Source organism: Brachyhypopomus gauderio, chromosome 14 (genome assembly GCF_052324685.1).
Source record: "Brachyhypopomus gauderio isolate BG-103 chromosome 14, BGAUD_0.2, whole genome shotgun sequence".
In the NCBI taxonomy this organism is placed as follows: domain Eukaryota; kingdom Metazoa; phylum Chordata; class Actinopteri; order Gymnotiformes; family Hypopomidae; genus Brachyhypopomus; species Brachyhypopomus gauderio.
This window is the reverse complement of record NC_135224.1, coordinates 15429432-15448710: the sequence shown is the minus strand read 5'-3', so window position 1 is coordinate 15448710 and position 19279 is coordinate 15429432. Positions and strand designations below refer to the sequence as shown.

At 44.5% G+C, this 19279-nt stretch overlaps 1 protein-coding gene across 4 annotated transcripts in view; it reads left to right on the top strand.

Moving 5' to 3' along the window:
• pde4bb (phosphodiesterase 4B, cAMP-specific b) overlaps positions 1–16885 on the top strand; it is a 37622-nt gene extending 20737 nt beyond the window's left edge. For 2 of the 4 annotated variants that reach the window (XM_076973744.1, XM_076973745.1), the window contains 10 exons: positions 7415–7527; positions 11140–11233; positions 12502–12698; positions 12824–12922; positions 13040–13204; positions 13661–13760; positions 13912–14066; positions 14156–14278; positions 14418–14600; positions 14809–16885. In XM_076973744.1, coding sequence (XP_076829859.1) covers positions 7415–7527; positions 11140–11233; positions 12502–12698; positions 12824–12922; positions 13040–13204; positions 13661–13760; positions 13912–14066; positions 14156–14278; positions 14418–14600; positions 14809–15126 — 1547 coding nt within the window. In that variant the 3' untranslated portion in view covers positions 15127–16885. Of the gene's footprint in view, positions 1–3526; positions 3552–7414; positions 7528–9759; positions 10937–11139; positions 11234–12501; positions 12699–12823; positions 12923–13039; positions 13205–13660; positions 13761–13911; positions 14067–14155; positions 14279–14417; positions 14601–14808 lie in introns of those variants that run through there. The other 2 variants (XM_076973748.1, XM_076973747.1) reach the window with 2 other exon arrangements.
• Positions 16886–19279: the final 2394 nt, after the last annotated feature.

Sequence of the window (19279 nt, the reverse complement as noted above, 5' to 3'; positions counted from 1 at the left end):
AGAAACTTCCAAAAATCAGAAACAGATATTACTAAGGTATGTTTATACAAGATTTACATTCAAGATTAAGGAAGTGACTGTCATTTTATCTCCAAAGTATCATTTTGTTTGTCAAATGAGCCATGTTTTGTGAGTCACAAAGTATTGATAAATGTAAATTAGGTTAAAAAAACCTAAGAATTACCTTAATGTATGTGGTCAAAAAATGAACATTTAAAAAGTAACTAAATGTTTAAAAAAAACTCCTCTGTGTTCCCTCAATCATCTGAAGCCAGTGTACAGTGCACACGTGTGTCACTGCTGTTAGGTAGGTTTGGAGTGGCTGTCTCTTGGGCCAGGTTTTTTGAATTAGGGCCTTTGAAACAACAGAAGCGGTGTGCCGGAGGGAAAGAAAGATTTAGTTTCACACTCTCCGCATTTTATTGCCTCGCTGTCATCAATGAACCTCTCTGCCAGTGTCCTGGCCATGACCCATAGCTCTTTTCAGCACTTCCAGAGAGAGAGAGAGAGAGAGAGAGAAACACAAAAACACACAAAGAGAGAGAGAGAGTGAGAGAGAAAAATACACAGAGTGAGAGGAATGCACAAAGTGAGAGAAACACACTGACAGAAATACAAAGAGTGAGAAAGAAATACACAGAGTAAGTGAGAAACAAGGTGAGGGAGAAGCAGTAAGAAAAATACACAAAGAGAAATATAAAGAGAAATACACAGAGAGAAATATAAAGAGAAATACACAGAGAGAAATATAAAGAGAAATACACAGAGAGAAATACACAGAGTGAGAGAAATACACGGTGAGTAGAAAGACAGTGAAAGTGAGAGAAAAGGAGAAATAGTGAAATACAGTGAGAAAAATACAGAGTAAGAGAAAGTGTGAGATAGAGAGAAACAGTAAAGGAGAGAAGCAGAGAGAGATAGAAATACAGACAGAGAAATAAACAGTAAGAGAAATACAGAGTAAGAAATACACAGTGAGAGAAATATACAGACAGTGAAAAATACAGAGAGAATGAGAAATACACAGAGAGAGAAACACAGTGAGAGAGCGAGAGAGACAAAGAAGGGTGTTGGAGACTAAAACCAACAAGGGAAGAGAAAGTGAGAGAAAGAGAGAAACAGATGGGGACGAGCAGGGGATACAGAGAGATTGACCCGAAAGAGAAATCTTTAAAGAGAAGCCAGACTCTCTTGGGGAGAGAGCACGCATTCTCTCTTTTTTTTGGTCTTTGTGTGCAAAGTACACACACACAAGTACACACACACACACACACACATTTTAGCCAATGGCTTGTCAGTGAGAAGAGAGGCAGCCATACTGGAGACAGGCAGACCGAGTGCCAGGTGTCTGCAAGTCACGTTAGCCCGGGCACCATCGCTCCACCCTGGCGTGGCAGAGAGCCCGGCAGCAAGGTGGCCACCCTCCACCAGCAGACGTGGCGGCTGGCGTTGGAGACCTGCCATCTGCCTGTGCGGCCGTAATGAGTCGAGTGCCGGTAAATGAGCGGTAGGATTGCTCCGAAACCTGTTGATTGAAATGCATGTGTAATGAGAGCAATTACGTCAATGTGTGACTGACACACAGCACAGGAATGGGGATGTGTTGATGTAATAGGGCATTCATATTAAAGAGTGCACATGCTCGCTGTATAGGTGACTGCACCTACATTAAAAACAAAATAGTACAAAATACTGTGGCACTGCATGCGTAAACTGTGTGTGTGTGTGTGTGTGTGTGTGTGTGTGTGTGTGTGTGTGTGTGTGTGTACTGCAAAATTTGTTCATTTATTTATTTTCTTCTGCGTGATTGCTTGTTTGCATGTATTTGCACTCCATTCAGCATTTGTACTTATTTGCCCTGGTTCCTCATGCACATGTGTTTACGTGCACCCGTGCATTTGTGCATTTCTATTCGTGCCCATAGACCTTCCCATGAAATATTCACCTCGGCAGTGAAAACGTGTGCTCGCCATTAGCGAAGAACTCTGGTGGGCAGCTTATGGCTTCCGAGCTTGCCAGCCCTCAGGGCCAAACATCACAGCGTATCAATAACAAATCATGCCTTCTCTTTAATTGCAAACGCACCAGCAAGTTGAGACAAATTACTGCCAAATTTACGTCAACTTTAGGGCACTTCCTCTCACTCTCCTCATGCCTTCCTGCCTGCATCCGCCAATGACGCATTGTACTTCATGAGAAACTCCTCCCACAATACCAATGAACCACGCCACAGGCTTTTATTTCTTTAATTTCTTCCTCGATTATATAACCAATGAATTCCCCAGAAGCATTGAGTCCAGGCTCTGGAATTCAAAGCCGGTCTAGATGTTTGTGGTGTTTGCTCATAGCACAGCTCAACTGGCTGCAGGGCTCCTGACTACCTGGCACAGTGTGTTTGATGCAAGGGCTGCACAATATATTGTTTGTTATTATTTATGCATCATTTCTTGCATTTATGGTATTCAACAAACTTAAAGATCAGATCTGAGTGAAAGTGAGTTCATAAAAGGTATTATTTGGTCCCAGATCTCTGGTCCACTAACATCAAAGAGTTTCCTCAATCCATTGTTAAGCTGCTTTTATGATCTCTATTGTAGACTCAGAGGTCAGTGTTGGATAATTTCCTTGGCTCATAGTGAAATACTGCCCAACAAGTCTATAGCTGTTTGATAGCATGTAGTAAGCATGTAACTGGTTTCTTACATTTATCAGAATTCAACTGTATCAACTGTGTCAAAAAATGTAATTGGCTTGAATTCCTCTGGCTTTGGAACCTCTGACATTGAATCAGTGTCTCTCAGCTGAAGCACTCGCTCGCATACCCAGTGAGAGACCGTGACAAAATGCTCTTTGACAAACACCAGGGTGGTCAATCGGATTTGCCGAGTCATCGCCCTCACTGCCTGCCAGTGATGGCATGCACAAAAAGCTGCCTCGTACTTGCTGTCCGCGTAACCTGTTTCCAGCGAAGAGGAAAGCACCATCATTGAGTGCCGAGTGATCATTTCGCACACTTGAGCCCCGGACAAAGCCTCGAGGGATACAGGGGACGCAAAGAACGTCCCCCGGCTTTCAGATGATACATTTAACTTACGAGAGCGAGACAGCTTGTCCTCCCCTCTGGAATGTTTGAAGAAGTCTCTTGGACACTCTTTCGTCAGTCTGACCTTGGGCGAGAATTTCTTGTACATCTGCTTTAGGGAAGTAAAGCTAATGTTGTTTTCCGCGTTGCGTCTTGATTAATTAAAATGGGTTTTAAATGACTCATTGCATAATTACTCGCCAACATCAGTGCGTTGCATGTGTTGTTTACTTGTTTGTTTGCTGAACAGCATTAATAAACTTGACTGAATGAGACTCGGTTATTATGTTGTTTGAATGCCCAATATTTTCTATCAAAAACAAGCTTTATTTCATTCGATTAGGACTTGGCATTGTTTCCCTGCCATTCTCAAAAGCTCCATTCCATCCAACGGTGGTGGATCCAGTCCGGGTTTCTGCAGGCCCCCGGGCTGTAAAGCAGTAGTGCTGGTCTCAAAGCATGCACCCTGGTTAGTATTTGAATTATGCCATTGACGTCAGCAGAGCTGTAAAACTGACCCGCGGCCCTCCCCAAAAGTAATGCCTGGCCAAGAGAGCTCTATGGTGCATTGTGTATGCTGTCAGACAGACACAAGATGGGGGAAGGGGGGAGTGGGGTGGTGTCAGAGGGAATGAGAGAAAGAAAGTGTAAAGGAATTTACAAAAGAAAAGGAGAGGGTGTGTATACCACCATTTGCCAGACTGGCTTTATTTGATGTGGCCTGAGATTTAGAGGAAAAAAAACTTGTTAAAACTGTCCTGAGGGCAAAAAAAAAAAACCTCAAGCAAGAAATGTAGTTCCACCAAACGTGAGAGAGGTGAGGTATCGGCACCAAGGCCTGCAGGTTGCGGGCTGTACAGGAAGTGGTTGGTTTCAAGTCTCTACAGAGGCTTTGCAAGGAATGCTGCTCATAACCTTCCAGGAAAGTGTGGCGAGTTACAAAGGCCGCACGTAACGCGATTGTTCGGGCACTTTGGTTGCCGTCTTTCACGCATCCTTCCTGCTACGTACATAACACACGCGTGCCTTGCATCCCACCGAGCAAAGTGTGTGCAAAAGCATTGTTTTCAGGAGCTTCCAGAAGTGAAAAAAAAAGCTTTTTGGGTTATGTGGCAAAACATTATCTCGCCCTCGGTGGAGAAATGCACCGCATGCTTCGTTTGGCCCGGCCACGGCGGCGGTCGGAAGCGGGCGGCTTGGGCTCACGCATGTCATAAGCAAGGCCCGCCTGGACAGTACCAGGGATGAGGATGAGTATCAAGGATGAGTGTGGTGGATTGACCAGGCGATATTCCACATGTACACCAGCGTCCCCTGCCGATTCACACCAGGTCAGATGTAACATCTGTCCAAATGGCCCAAAAAGGCCCCGAATATTTTTTTACTTTGGTCTTGAGTAGCTTGACGATTGCTGTCTGAAATACGATGGCACACATCTGTTTACAGTTTAAACAAGGGCACAAACATCATTCTTTAATCCATTATAGTATAGAAACCGTGGAGTGACGTCTAACGGCAAAATGGGTGCTGAAGAACCAAACTCATGTTCAGAATCGATGAACCCTGTTCACAGTGAGGTCATGGGGGACATTATTGATCACTTATGATCACTGACGTCCAGATCTACCAGAATGATCTCACTTCACCATGATTCCGTGGACACATACCCCTGTAGTGTCAATCTGAGTGTGTTCTAACTTCGCAATAGACGGCCAGCACGAAATACCGAGACACGCAGCTGTACCGCATTTATAGTTGTGACTCATATTCAGCTGAAGCTGTAGGTTCTTTGGTCCTTTATGAGCAGGTCTGGGAAAAGCCTGGCCCATATATCACCAACATTTGGGGGGTGAGGAGTGAGGTGGTGGGGAGGGGGGGTGCACAAACAGACAGAGGGGAGTAGTGTGAGACCTGCCGCAGAAGAGGGGGAGGAGAGCTCCTGGAGGAGCGAGCCCCTCGCACAGAGCTGGTTTTGTGGACCTCAGAGGGGATGCTGGGTAAGTCCACACTATGGGCCTTTGTGGAGCGACCCTGTCCGGTGGAGCCATCAGACGGAGTGCCAGACCTCAGAGACCTCGACGTGGAAGCACTCTGCGTCGGTGTGCGGCGAGGAGTTTCTTCGTTGCAGGAGAGGCGCGGGAGGCCACGTTGTGAAACACCTCGTTACGCAGCTGTGACAAACTCTGCCGTTTGAACTGAGGCTTTTCAAAACATCCAAAGATTTGATCTTTTGAGCATCTTAGATGTTTCATGCATATATTCTATACAAATTTTATACAAATATAAACACTATAAGCCCAATATTCACTATGATCTCCTACGATTCTGATGACTGCTAATCTTGCTCTCTAATCATGAACAATCCACCAAAGTTGTAATTTTGGGTGTCAGTAATTCGATGGCACACTTTTAGTTTGCGTGACGCCTCCGGGTAATCTCGACCACACTTAGCCCACCCCCCTCATCCCCAACCAACCCTAAACCCAAGCGCCCGTGGTGGTGACATATTGACTGCAGTATTCGTGTGTACCCATGCCAGGCCTCAGATCGAGACTCATGGCTTAAATGGGAACATATGTGGAACATATTGAGCACAGGAGTCTTCTAAGGAGCAACCTTATTCGACATGCCATGCCCTGTACATCCCTCACACATGCTGGAGCATCTAACCTCGATCTTATAGAATAGGCGTAGGCACCCTTCTGTTTTGCCCTGGATCTAGACACATTGCATGTGAGGATGATTACCTTGCATTTCTTTAACATAAACCCCTCCCCGTTTACATGTTAAAAAACATCTTTACTATATCGAAAAAAGTCCAAAAAGGTGGAATATCAGCAATGAACACAATAATGAGAAAAAAAATGCAACTTCCCCCTCAGATTTATAGCCCTTCTTAAACATGTTAACTTGAACCTGGTGTAGCAGTTCTGTTGCAGTGATTTGTGTGAGTTGATTTAAAGGCTTTAGTTAAATTAGATATCGTCGACTTCCAAGACAGACACACCATAAATATTGCGTGGGTTAGGTTTGGAGTTTTGTAAGTTATGTTGTAGTACATAATGCAGTTTTACTGTCATTTGCACCTGGCTTTGGGCCACTGAGGAAGCTGATGTGTGGAAGGAGGTTTTAATGGGTGCGAAATAGAGACAGCATGTGTGGGAGCTGAGTGACCGGACAGTGCAGCATTACACCAAGGTCACCAAGGCACAGCGTGCCCTCGCGGGAGCGACTTATCTCCAGCCCTTTGCCTGCAAGTGTCGTTTTGGTGCATCAGACAAGTCACGACTCGGTATGAGTATCAGCGGTGAACATCATCCCTTATTTCTCTGGAGCAGCGGTCCATAGTCTGGACTCTGCTGCGGTCGCCCCGGGGCACGATGTCGCGTAAAAATCTGCTCCACGCTTTCACTGTGTCTGGCCTTTTAGGTGGTGGTTGGGGGGGGGGGGGGGGGGGGGGGGGGGGTTGATTTGCTTGGCTCTGATTCTACAGGATCGGGATGCCAGCCAGCGGAGGGAGTAAAGTTTGCTTCTTGAGTTTCTCTTGCAAACACAGCATAGGCTTTGATTTCACTTCCCCACCTCGTTATTTCTTTCGGGGTGGATCAAAGGCAGCAGAAGGGGGCCAGGGTGGATGTGGGGTTGGGGGTGGGGGTCTTGAGGCGGGGGGGCTCGTGAGCTGTGGTGTAACCCAAAAGTAAATCTGGCATGATGGTTAAGCTTTTCAAACTTTTTCAAACTTTTTTTGTTTGTTTCTTTTTGTTTCATTCCACTACTTTGTGTTCAGTTAAGGTTCATTAAGGTTCATCGGTCCCTTCTGGAGTGTTAAGGTACTTTCGGTTACGCAAAGTGGCCGAGCGCAGTTTTAATCGCTGATATTACGAATGAGCCATTCTATCTATTACAGCTGCCCTCTCTCTCACGCTCCTTCGTTTTAGCGAGGAAGCCCAAGGGATAATAAACATCTCCTGGGTGTAACTGTCTATAGTCAGAGTGTCTGTGAGTGGAGAAAAAAGGCGGCAAAGAATGAAGAAGTTTCAGAGTCCCTCCCACCAGAAGTTCCCTTGTGCCTGAGGATCATTCAGACATTAGTGCCCGAGGCATTAAGAATGAGCAAGTGAGGGTATAAAAGGGAGAGAGAGAGAGAGAGAGAGAAAGAACAAGAGAACAAGTTCAGGTTAAAGGTCAAAGATTATAGCAGTTGTCCAGTAGAACCGTAACCCTAGTCATTGGCCCTAGCTCTACCCAGAATGCAGCCACAACGACCCACCCTGCACCATAACGGCGACAGTGGCAGGCCCGTGATCGCATACCTGCATGTCTTTGCCCCAGACGAGTCCTACCAGAAGCTGGCTGTGGAGACCATGGAAGAGCTGGACTGGTGCCTGGACCAGCTGGAGACCATCCAGACGTACCGTTCCGTCAGCGATATGGCCTCCAACAAGGTAGGCCTGCACACTGCACACGTCCGTCTTCGCCTAACAAGCATGGCCCCAAGAACCCTGCGGCCAGAGCAGCGTGTGTTCACGTGAACATAACACAACAAGTGCTGTTGTTTGCTGGGCAGAATTACACTAAAGATAAAGCAAAGCCTTCAGTGTTTTGAATGTAAACCAAAGCCATTTGTATTGGTGTCTATGTCCTGACATAGTGTGGTTTCCATAATGCATTTAGGACAGATCCTCTCTCGTATGCCATGGTAGAAATAATATTAACAAGTGACAGTTGCATTGCTGTGTTTACTCACAAAGCGTATGGCTTGCATTTCTGTCTTACACAGAGCAGTTCTTTCACTTGCTTAACAGCCTAACTGCACATTCGCATCTTTATCTGATGAACAACCGGACTGTGCTGACTTTTGAGAGAGAGAGATAGAGAGAGAGAGTGTGTGTGTGTGTGTGTGTGTGTGTGTGTGTGTGTGTGTGTGTGTGTGTGTGGCTAGGGTAGCTCTCCTTCTGGATGCTATCAGTTATCTGACTGCAAATTTCAGGGTTATGTTTGGTCACAATAGCGGGTCAGATTATGAAGAAAGAGTCCACAGTTTGGCACTCACCATGCATTACACCAAACGCACACGCGCGCACACACACACACACGCGCGCGCGCGCGCGCACACACCCATAACCAGAAGTTACATGATCACACTTACAATGTAGAGGTGGAGCCTCCTGAGAATGTTATTGTTGCTGGTTTGTCATTGTCAAAGAAAAAGACTGAATGCAAGAGATTTATAGAAACGCACATCCTTGTTCAAAGTCCTCCTGCATCTTTAACAAAAAGTGTGTGTGTGTGTGTGTGTGTGTGTGTGTGTGTGTGTGTGTGTGTGTGTGTGTGTGCGTGTGTGTGTGTGTGTACACAGTTGCTTTTTTGGTTTGAAAAAGGCTTTCTTTTATATATATATATATATATATATATATATATATATATATTCAAACATTTGAATTTGATATACATGTATATTTATGTATTTAAATATGCTTATTTTTGTTTTTTATTTATGTAGGCTTTATGAAATTCCCTTGCATTATACTTACTTGTCAGGTTTCTTGTTTTAGATTAAATCTTTTCAGTGACCTGCTAAAGATTTCCATAGATATAATGAGGTGACTGTCCACACGTGCATATTATACCATAGGTTTTATTTTATTATTAGAAAACAACAGATCTCTAATTGTTACACCTTCTTATGGTATGAAAGATGTACCGCACACGAAGACACATATGGCCCTATATGGTATGAACTTGGGTTGTTGGGGGCGGAGCTTAGGCAAGGGACGATTGCTTTTTTGTACCTGACCTCATTCTCCTGTTTACACTGATAAGAAATCAGATTTGAACAGAGAGTAGTTAGGGCTAACAGTAGACCCACATTACCCACCAGCCCCAGAAAACATGAGCAGGGTTGCCCATTTATTCAGTCTTTGACATTTTCCTTCAATAAATATATTTTAAACAGATGACAAAGTTGTTGACAAATGTTGAACAGATGACAAATGCGGTTCAGAAGTGGTGGAGTGGTGTAGCAACCTCACAGAGCTGATTTCATATCGGAAGCTACACTGATGATGACGACTTAAAAAACGTAAAATGATGTCTGGGGGAGTTTGAGGGGGGTTGTCAGGGCTGGTGGGTTGTAGAGGCGCACACATTTGTAATCAGGAAATGAGTGCACATCTCAGACTGAAATGACTGTGTAACATACCTGGGGCCATGGAGGGAGGGAGGGAGGGAGGGACCTGAGGAAGGGGGCGGAGTTACTCGTAGCGAGGTGAATCAGCCAGGCCTTTGTCTGACACACTTCCTGGCATCCGTCAAAGCGAGGGCAAGCAGTGCAGGGTGGACACGCGCTCGGCACTAACACTAGGCATCGCGCCAGCAACCATGGGAGTATGTTCTGAGAAAAGGAGAAAGTCTGGAGTTCTGAAAGAGTGGTCAGAGGTGAGTTAGTGCCGCTGTACATGTTTGTTAAGGAGCAGACGGCTCAGGGTGAAAAACTTTCCTCCAAAGTGTTTTTTTCAAGCATTCTTGAACGTATTAATCTGAGGGCATAAAGTTAGAAATTTGTTGATTTGCATGGAATGTTTTTTATGAGAATTAAACATTTTTAGGGGTCAACAGTGGCTAGATTTACCAGATTGTTGTAGATATTCATATCAACTTTGTTGTGTTAATTAAAAAATGCTTGCAATTAATTAAATATGTGAATGCGGTTTGTAGCTGAGCTCATGAGTCGCCTGAGTTTTGCACTGCAAGATTGTTTGAGGCAGTAATGACATAGCTTAGCATTCCCATGCGTACACTTTATCCCTGCAGTCAGTCAGTTTTATATGTGCACAGTGTTACAGAGAAGGTGTGAGCTGACGGTGGTGGTGTGCTGTGTTTATGATCTCTGTCTGAGCTGGGTTAGTCTCAGACTGGATGAATCACATCGTTACTTCATTTGGTGTCTGACGAATGAAAGATGACTTGGACTGAGTAAAGGGTTATTCATTTGGAGATAGAGAGAGACAGAGAGAGAGAGTGTGTCCTCAAGTGGCTTTCTGCATTGCTACCTTTGTTTAGTAACATTAGTTTAGTGGTAATCCAGAAAAACACACACATACACATGTGTGCGCATGCGTCTCAGTTGCTGTGGCATTTTGCTCACCATGAAATTGTCTCCTATGGTTAAATTCTTGCAGTGGCAGGAGATGTTGGTTTAAAAAGTGTGAAAAAAATAGATAATTGCTGAATGAAAATTACTTGGTTCAGGGTACATAGCAGTTTACCAGCTGACGTGTGGGTGTGTTTGTGTGTGTGTAGTGGTTGTGAGGGATGTGCCCTGTCTTGGGAGTGTTGTGGCAAAAAGATCTAGGGAATGGGTCTTAGATCTAGAGATGGCAGAGTGAAAGAGAGGAGGGGGACACACAAGAGAATAAGAGACAGAACGCGAAAGAGAGAGAGGGGGGAAATGGATGGAGAGACTTTGTAACAGGCTGTGGCAGAAGAAGAGGAGAGGGATGGATAGAGGCAGAGTCACAAGAGGCAGAAGCGTGTCTCCTAAACGCGGAGAACAGATCACAGCGCCGGTGGCTGCATCGTCCCTTTAGCCCCCCCGCGCCGTGGAATTCTGCCCGGATGTATTTCCCGCTCCTGGGCGCCCGTGCTGGGTTGGGATGTCTGACGGAATGCAGACGTACGAGGCGGCTTGCGTGCCGCGGGTCAGAACGTTGCGTTGACAGTGCAGAGAATGTGTTATTTAAGGGCAGCAGAACCCCAACGGAGAGGAGAATGATCGGGGTTTGGGGTTCCTACCTCGGGGGTGTCCAACATGAAACCAGCTACCTGCTCTCAGTCTCCTGGGGTTACATAAAGGTCTGTGTGTGATTTGGAGACACCAAAATCATGGAAAACTTGGAAAGTTTTTTCCAGTATATATTATTTTAAATGAACTTACAGCATGGTTAGGCAAGGCCACTCATTTTGCAGTCTTTTTCGACTTACTCGGATCATTGTGGATTGGAATGGAAACAGGTTAGTGTTCATATTGATGGATCTGCAATGTTTCTGTGTTTCAGTTCAAGAGGATGTTGAATCGCGAGCTGACCCACCTGTCGGAAATGAGCCGCTCCGGAAACCAGGTGTCTGAGTACATCTCCAACACATTCTTAGGTCAGTGCATTCCTTTGGTACCATGATTGATCATTTGTTGGAGCATGTGGACATTTAGAATCAGCCGGATTCTTTAACACAAAGAAATATAAGCAGAACTGACTCAGGATTTTATTATAATATGTCACTGTGTCCATAAGAGAGCAGGATTTGTTAAAAAAAACATTAGTTGGCAAGGACGAGACACAAAGCAAAAAGCAGGAAGAGATAGCATGCTGTGATTGAGGGAGAGAGAGAGAGGGAGAGAAGGGGAGAGGGAATGCTGGGTGCCTCATGGTTTGCCTGCGCCGCCGTTTTCAAACCAGTCCGATCTGGTCTGGGTCTGTGCTGTCAGCTCTGTTGCAAGGGAGCTAGTGTATGAGCATGAGAGAGAGAGAGAGAGAGAGAGAGAGGAATAAGAAGGTGAGGGAGAGACGTGTCCGTGCGTGATTCAGACAGCAAGGGTCACCATACTCCCGTCAGCTTGGAGTTTCGAACCCTGCGGCCTACAGTCTGAGTCAGCCGGTATCTGTCGGGGAGATTCCCAGTGTTCTCGCATCACAGGAGTACGCAGAGCCTTCGGGCAGACGTCAGAAACATGGCTCTGTTGTGCTGGCACAGGGGCTGAGAAGTAGAAAGAAAAGGAAAGAGTGGTAATCTGGGATAGGGACAGAAAGAGAAAATGGGAAACATTAATCTATCAGCCTCTAACACACACACACACACACACACACGCAAAGCTAATGATGAAGGGATACTAGTGTGGTTCCAAGCTTCACACAGAATTGGAAAAGATCATGGAATTTCACACAACACACACACACACACACACAAACAAAGAACTAGTGCCTAGGAATGTACACAGTTCAACTGTATGCCTCCAGCTGAGTAACATGCATGAAACAATTCCTAGAACTCCCTCTAAAAAATTCAATGGACGCTATTCTCTGTTCTGTTTTGGGTTTGACTGCCATTTGTTTTGTGAACAATGTAATGGAGGTTTTTTTCTCCCAGACCACGCATTGTCCCTGAATTCTCAGAGATTGGTTCTTTTATTTGTATCATTTCTGTATGCCATTTGTCTCAGTCTTTAAGATCATTTCAGTTCATTGACACGAGGCAATGCTGTGTAGACTCTCACTTTTTCCAATGCACCCTATTCACAAGTCTTAAACCGACACAGACACCATAAAGGTCACAGTAGAGGTCAGGACTCAAATCTGTGCGGGGTGACTGTGGATCATTAGCATAAGTGGCAGACTGAAACCTCCCCCCTCCTCACCATGCAGACAAACAGAATGACCTGGAGATCCCATCACCCACGCCCAGAACCCGAGAGAGGAAGAGGAGGCAGCAACAACAACAGCAGCAGCTCATGACTCATATCAGCGGGGTGAGGAAGGTCACGCACGGCCCCGGTTTCTCCAGCAGCTGCAGCGTGGCCCGCTTCGGCGTGAAGACGGACCTGGAGGACCTGCTCGCAAAGGTGGGACTAGAAAATGTAACAAGCACACACACGGGTAGTGGTAAAGTGGTGGAAATCCATGGTTCATGGTCTGCTTCGAACATCTCAGTGGAACCGCGTTGAATGTCTTCTTGTGTACTCTGCAGGACCTGGAGAACATTAACAAGTGGGGCATGAACATCTTCAGCGTGTCTGAACATTCCCATCAGCGTCCGCTCACCTGCGTCATGTACGCCATCTTCCAGGTTAGTGTTGTGGATTTTGCTTTTAAGAAAACATAAGCAAAATATAAGTGTCAGTAAAGCAGGCTTGCAAGTACACCGTGTTTGAAACTGAGCTAAAACTGCACACATTGTCTACAGGAAAGAGACTTGATGAAAACCTTCAAGATCCCAATGGACACCTTCGTGACGTACATGATGACCCTTGAGGACCACTACCACTCGGACCTGACCTATCACAACAGCCTGCACGCCGCTGACGTGGCCCAGTCCACACACGCCCTGCTCTCCACTCCAGCTCTGGATGTAAGAGAATATCTCTGCACCCCCACATGCAGTTCCAGCTGTAGTCAGCTCCATCATAGATCAGTAATGTAGCATGAGGGCATACTCAACTCAACTTTATTTGAGTATATTCCTCTAGTGTGAGCACCTAACCTCCCTCTTAAAGATCTTTGAATGCAGTGCACGCTCAGAAAGTATCATTTCTTGCATTTAAAGAGTTTTTTATTTCTGAAACTAATGGGCCTCACCTGAGTAGTTTGCTTGTAAATTGTGCAAGCCCGCTGATTCCCAAAGAGTGTGCCACGTTTTGTCTGGAGCTCATTGTGAACATTCATGTTTTCGCTTGGCTGTGAACAGACCAAGGTCCAAAGATGAAGCTGGACTGAATAAGTTTCGCTTTTAGCGTGCGAACGCATCTTTGAGAGGAATTCACTAATTCTCACACCCAACCCTGCTCCTGTCTTTTCTAATTCACAGGCAGTTTTCACAGATCTGGAGATTCTGGCAGCCATCTTTGCGGCAGCGATCCACGATGTGGATCATCCGGGGGTCTCCAACCAGTTCCTAATTAACACCAGTGAGTTCTTGCACCTTCTCTCCACACTTAGAGTAACTACAACCAGATAGGGACCTACTGAAGAGCATAGCTTCAGCTGTGTGCCTGTTCCTTCGATGCTTCTATGAGAGTTTTGCTTAATCGCAGACGGGCCGTGTATTCTGTATTGCAGACTCAGAGCTGGCACTCATGTACAACGACGAGTCGGTCCTCGAGAACCACCACTTGGCCGTAGGCTTCAAGCTCCTACAAGGGGAGAACTGTGACATATTCAAGAACCTCTCAAAGAAACAGCGGCAGACCCTCCGGAGAATGGTCATTGATATGGTGAGACTAGTGTCTCAGTCTGCTGATGCTGTTCCTTTTTGTCTCTTTTTGGAGTTCTTGGGCTTAGATTTCTTTTCATATCTCATTAGGTGCTAGCCACGGATATGTCAAAACACATGAGTTTGCTGGCGGACTTAAAGACAATGGTGGAGACCAAGAAGGTGACCAGTTCAGGCGTCTTGCTGCTGGACAACTATACAGACAGAATACAGGTGAGGCTTTGCTCCAGGGATCAACAAATTGGTTTACCTTGGTCTTCTAGTATCAGTGAAGTGAGTCTTAGATTTAAGGCTTTAGATTGGAGGATTTAAGAGTGCATTAGTTGATATATACTGATTTCGACCTCCACAGGTCCTACGCAACATGGTCCATTGTGCTGACCTCAGCAATCCCACCAAGCCATTAGATCTGTACCGACAATGGACGGACCGTATCATGGACGAGTTCTTCCACCAGGGTGACCGGGAGAGAGAGCGTGGAATGGAGATAAGCCCCATGTGTGACAAACACACGGCCTCTGTGGAGAAGACCCAGGTGGGTGTCAGACCACACATAGCTTCACTTGGCAGCAGTGAATGAGGGAGGGGGCCACTAGGGTTAGAGTTACTTGGGTGAACTATGGTCTAGGGTTACTACAGTGAACTAGGGTGAACAAGTTCAAGGGTAGGGACAGTCAAATCACTGCTGCAATGACCTGTACCTTTTTCAGGCCTAATCAGTTACTGACTTTGTCATTCTCCAGGTGGGATTCATTGACTACATTGTGCATCCTCTCTGGGAGACATGGGCTGACCTTGTCCACCCTGACGCCCAGGACATTCTAGACAATCTAGAGGAGAACAGGAACTGGTACCACAGCATGATCCCCCACAGCCCCTCTCCTCCATTCTATGAGGCCCAAGACAATGTTGGGGACAAATTCCAGTTTGAATTGACTTTGGAGGGTGAGGACAGTGAGGACGGAGCTCCACAGGACATCATCCACCATAAATCACCCTCAGAAACAGGTTGTGTGGAGATAGTCACCGAAGCCCCTTCACCATCATCTGCAGAGACGTAGCAGGCCGCTATGATTGTGATGGGTTGACGATGCTTGTTTAATGGAGAGATGGAGAGCTTCTAAACTCCTAACTCAACAGTTGTTTTTGGAGATTTTAACTCATCCTCCTGGATGGATCAAAGGGTTCCTGCCCTTTTCCCAGAGTCCTAGAGAAAGGTAACAGTTGCTTCTGAAGGGAGCCAGAGTTTGCAGAACTTACTTAGCGAGGGGGACATTTTCCGCAGTTCCAGCTACTCCTGGTTTGCTCCAAAGGGTTCAAGTGCTTCCTGGACAGAAGCAGGAATGAAACACAGCCAAGCAGAATTTCTGATTCTCATGCTTGAGTTCGGTGCTGGTATGGGATGCTATGAAGGAGAACTACTGACTTACCAGACAGATTTTTACATTTTTTTTCTACTGCCGTGTCAAAGACAACTTTTTGTACTAGTGTGTGTTTTGTGACTCTTGTTTCTCATGAACACAGTAACACATGCATACACATGTAACATGTGAAGGAACTGTTATATGCTAAAAGCAAAACTATGGAAAACAAAGGTTTCTCAGACATTTTTAGATCAGTCTTCCTCGATTCTGGGCAATAGAATGAGCAATATCCACAAGTGTGTACATTAACGCAATTCAAATATCACACGTAATTTACAACAGACAGTACTTCACTCTGTTATATATATTTTTATTCTATGATATATGGTACAGTGTATCGATTGTAAATAGGATACAAAGCACCAATGATAAAAGCACTTTAACGGTGACACTGAAACCACTTTAATATGGCCGTAGTGCCGTAGTGTTGACTAAATCTCTTCATCTGGAATGAGTTCTTCTGAATTCTGAAATTGAAGAATCAGTGATGTTCTAGAAAGGCTTCTGTAATCTTTCAAAAGGGCAACAATTTTAAGGTTTTAGATTTATCAAGGAAAATAATGAAAAGTGGAAAACCTTCACAGTAAGGAATGGCTTAAAAATATTCTGAATAATTCCAACTCAAGAATATTCTCAACTCTCATGCCAACGTCAAACGTCTATGTAAGAATCACTGACGTCAAAGAATTTTGTTTCTCCATGGTAGTGTAGGTTTGCTATACACAGGATGCGGTTCATAGCCTACACATCACTCAGTTTCATATCGCTAAGTTTAAATCTCTTAGGGTCGGTATACAGTTTCTGTTTCTTTGTACCTGGTTCCTGTAAAGCGATGCATGCTGGTATTATGCGGTAGACCTCAAGATGCATATACCAGTCACTTAAAGAGATAAAGATGAAGTATTGTTTTCTTTCTTCCGAGAGTGTGTGAATGTGAGCGGAGGTATATAATGTTTTAGCTTTTTTAAATAGCAAGTTTTAAAACAGCTGTTTTAAAAATTCTGTCTCATTTCTGAATTTCTTTACTCTTTTGTTGTGGTGTTGAAGGAGGGCATAAACTCAGTGGACAAAGAGTAATTAGGCTGCTTTATTGTTCTATTACTAATCAGAACATGTTCCTTCAGATTACAAGAAGCTACTTAAAAAAACTACAAACATTCTTTTTTTATTTTATTTTAAATTTGCATCATTGCAAAGCCAATGAATATTTTTGCTCATGTGTATTGTGATTTCCCTGGTGGAATTAATGTCATTATTCATTGCTGTTGTTATTGTTAAAATTATTTACATTTGGACGGCACAAAAACCAAGCAATGTGACTAAATGTCATACTCAGTGATAACCTGGTGTACATGTGTCACTTCCCAAAGAAACGATTAAACTGGTAAATGTTTAAGGTGTTTTGTCAACTTTTCAGATGATTTTCTTGTGGTATACATTTACATTTACGGCATTTAGCAGACGCTCTTATCCAGAGCGACCTACAAAGTGCTTTGCATCTGATCACAGAATTCATCCTAGGTAATAGTACAGATAGGCCAGAATTCAAGACACCATTGAGTCAGACTACTACTAAACTACAGGAGTCAGTCATTACCTAGTGTTTTGCAAGTTAGACGTTTGCCAAGAAGCACAAATAACCACAGTATACATAATGTACATACATGGTATACATAACCAAGTGCAAATGTGTTCTACTTTCTGCCATGAAGATTTCAAAAAGACGAGGAGCACCACACTCCACCCTTCACCCCATCAAAGAAAGTCGATGACATGCGAATAGATTTTATATAATCGTACGACGTGGAGATGGTGGGTTTTCTCCAAGACACATACTACACGTAGAAATGTCTCTTCCAGCCCTTCTCTCCCCTTCCACATAGTCTCTTTCCCATAGCTAGTTATCACAAAAGATAGAGATCAGGTAGACGTGACACCAACCACCACCCAGAGGCAAAGAATCAGTGAAGCGTGTTGTGTACAATAAGACCGGCTTTAACCGGATTTGGACTAGAGCTTGCTGGGAATGGCTGAACACAATCACAGTTCTGCATCAGTTAAAGATGGGTGTTCTCAGTCATGTCACAGTGTACTGCAAGTATTGTACAAGAAGCACATAGAGACATCTGGTCCATGGGAAAAGAGTGGACAGAGTGTCTATCGGGAAGCCGAATACGTAGAACTGGTTCAAACTGAATTAGACAGGACAACGGAGACTTTAAAACTAACGAATGTTGTTAATTTGTTTTTGAAAAGCCATCCAAAGATGCTTAACTTGATATGGTGTCCTACAAATAAACAAATTCAAAGCAGATAACGTAGCAACTTGATGTTGGGCAAAATTTGTAAGGGACTCAAGGTCTCCCTCTTAGAATCTAAAGCCACTCTGTCTACATAAACCTAATGTCAGTATGCATCTTCACTACATGCCTAATGAGGTCTGAGAAACTCGTCATAGATTGACAACAGTATGGCGTCAATGCCACTATTTACAGAGATGGAGAAAATAAAGCGTCGGTTTACAGGTCCCCGCGAAGTGTCACGCTCTTTCTATGAAAGATGCTGGGTGACACGAAACATTTATTACAAATCAATGTGAAGTTCCATATTTTGTCATTAAAAAACATTAAAAGTACCGTTGTCTGTGGAAAAACAGAACCGAAAGCACATGAACGAATGCTTTTGTTAAAGGAAAAAGAATGACTGCAGACTGTAAACTCTTTGAGTTCCTTTGTATGCCTGGTCCCAAGAAGCAAAGACGACTGTTGACCAAACATTCAGTGACACCGGGGCTAAGTTTTTCCGTTGGGGTTCTGCCTCGGCCAAGAAATCTGGGGTGATTATTTTTCGAAAAAACGCTGCGAGGCCCGAGGTGTGCTGGGCCGACTGACGTCAAAGAGCCAGCGGTCCCGGGAAACAGCACGAGAACGTGCCAAGCGCGAGGTGCTGCACTCCGCCAGGCCGCGAGCCCAGGGGGTGGAAATGCGAACGAGGTCTTACCAAAACAAAATAAGCCACTCTGCACTTTTTGGAGAAAGGAGTTGTCTTCCTGCGCACGAGACTTCTTTATCGCTTCCTCTGTATGCGGAACAGAGGTCAAGGCTCTTATCAGATGGAGGTTTAACAGAATTTATTAAAGAGAAATAAGACAATGAGCTTGTTGATAAGGAAACGATTATCCACGAAAGAGCCACAGGGGGTGTAATGGGAGTATCAGGTTATTGGTTTGGCAGCACGGGGAAAATTTACATCTTTTATGTTTGGTTACACAATGCAACTCGATAAATATGCAAAAAAAAGTGGTGTCTGGCCCAAAGGAATGGTAGGCCTACACGAGCACGATGGGAGTAACGCATGCCAGTTGATTTGATCTATTCAATTTCTCTCTTTAAACAGTTCAGCCTGTTGTTAATCCTGCACGAAAATTCCACTTAATATAAACCGATGTTGCCGAGTCATATCTAATATGCTCTGATTGAACGCGTTTGCTTTTGTGAAATGAATAGCTTAAAAATGGTGACATCGGCTACTGCAACGCTTTAACTATAAACTGCACTCTTTAAGAAAATATGTTCCCTTTTCCATCCGATGGCAATTTATGCCTAACCCAAATAATTCCAAAACGCTCGTACACAGCTGATACAAATATGTTCGGCCTACAGGTGTTATCGATTTCCCCAAACGTCAGCGTTGTATTGCCCATTTTATGTGTATTCCCAAGAAACCGAGGGATAAAACTGATTCAGAAATTTGCTTGTCTTCCCTTAGCTTTGTAGTTTTTGATTTATAT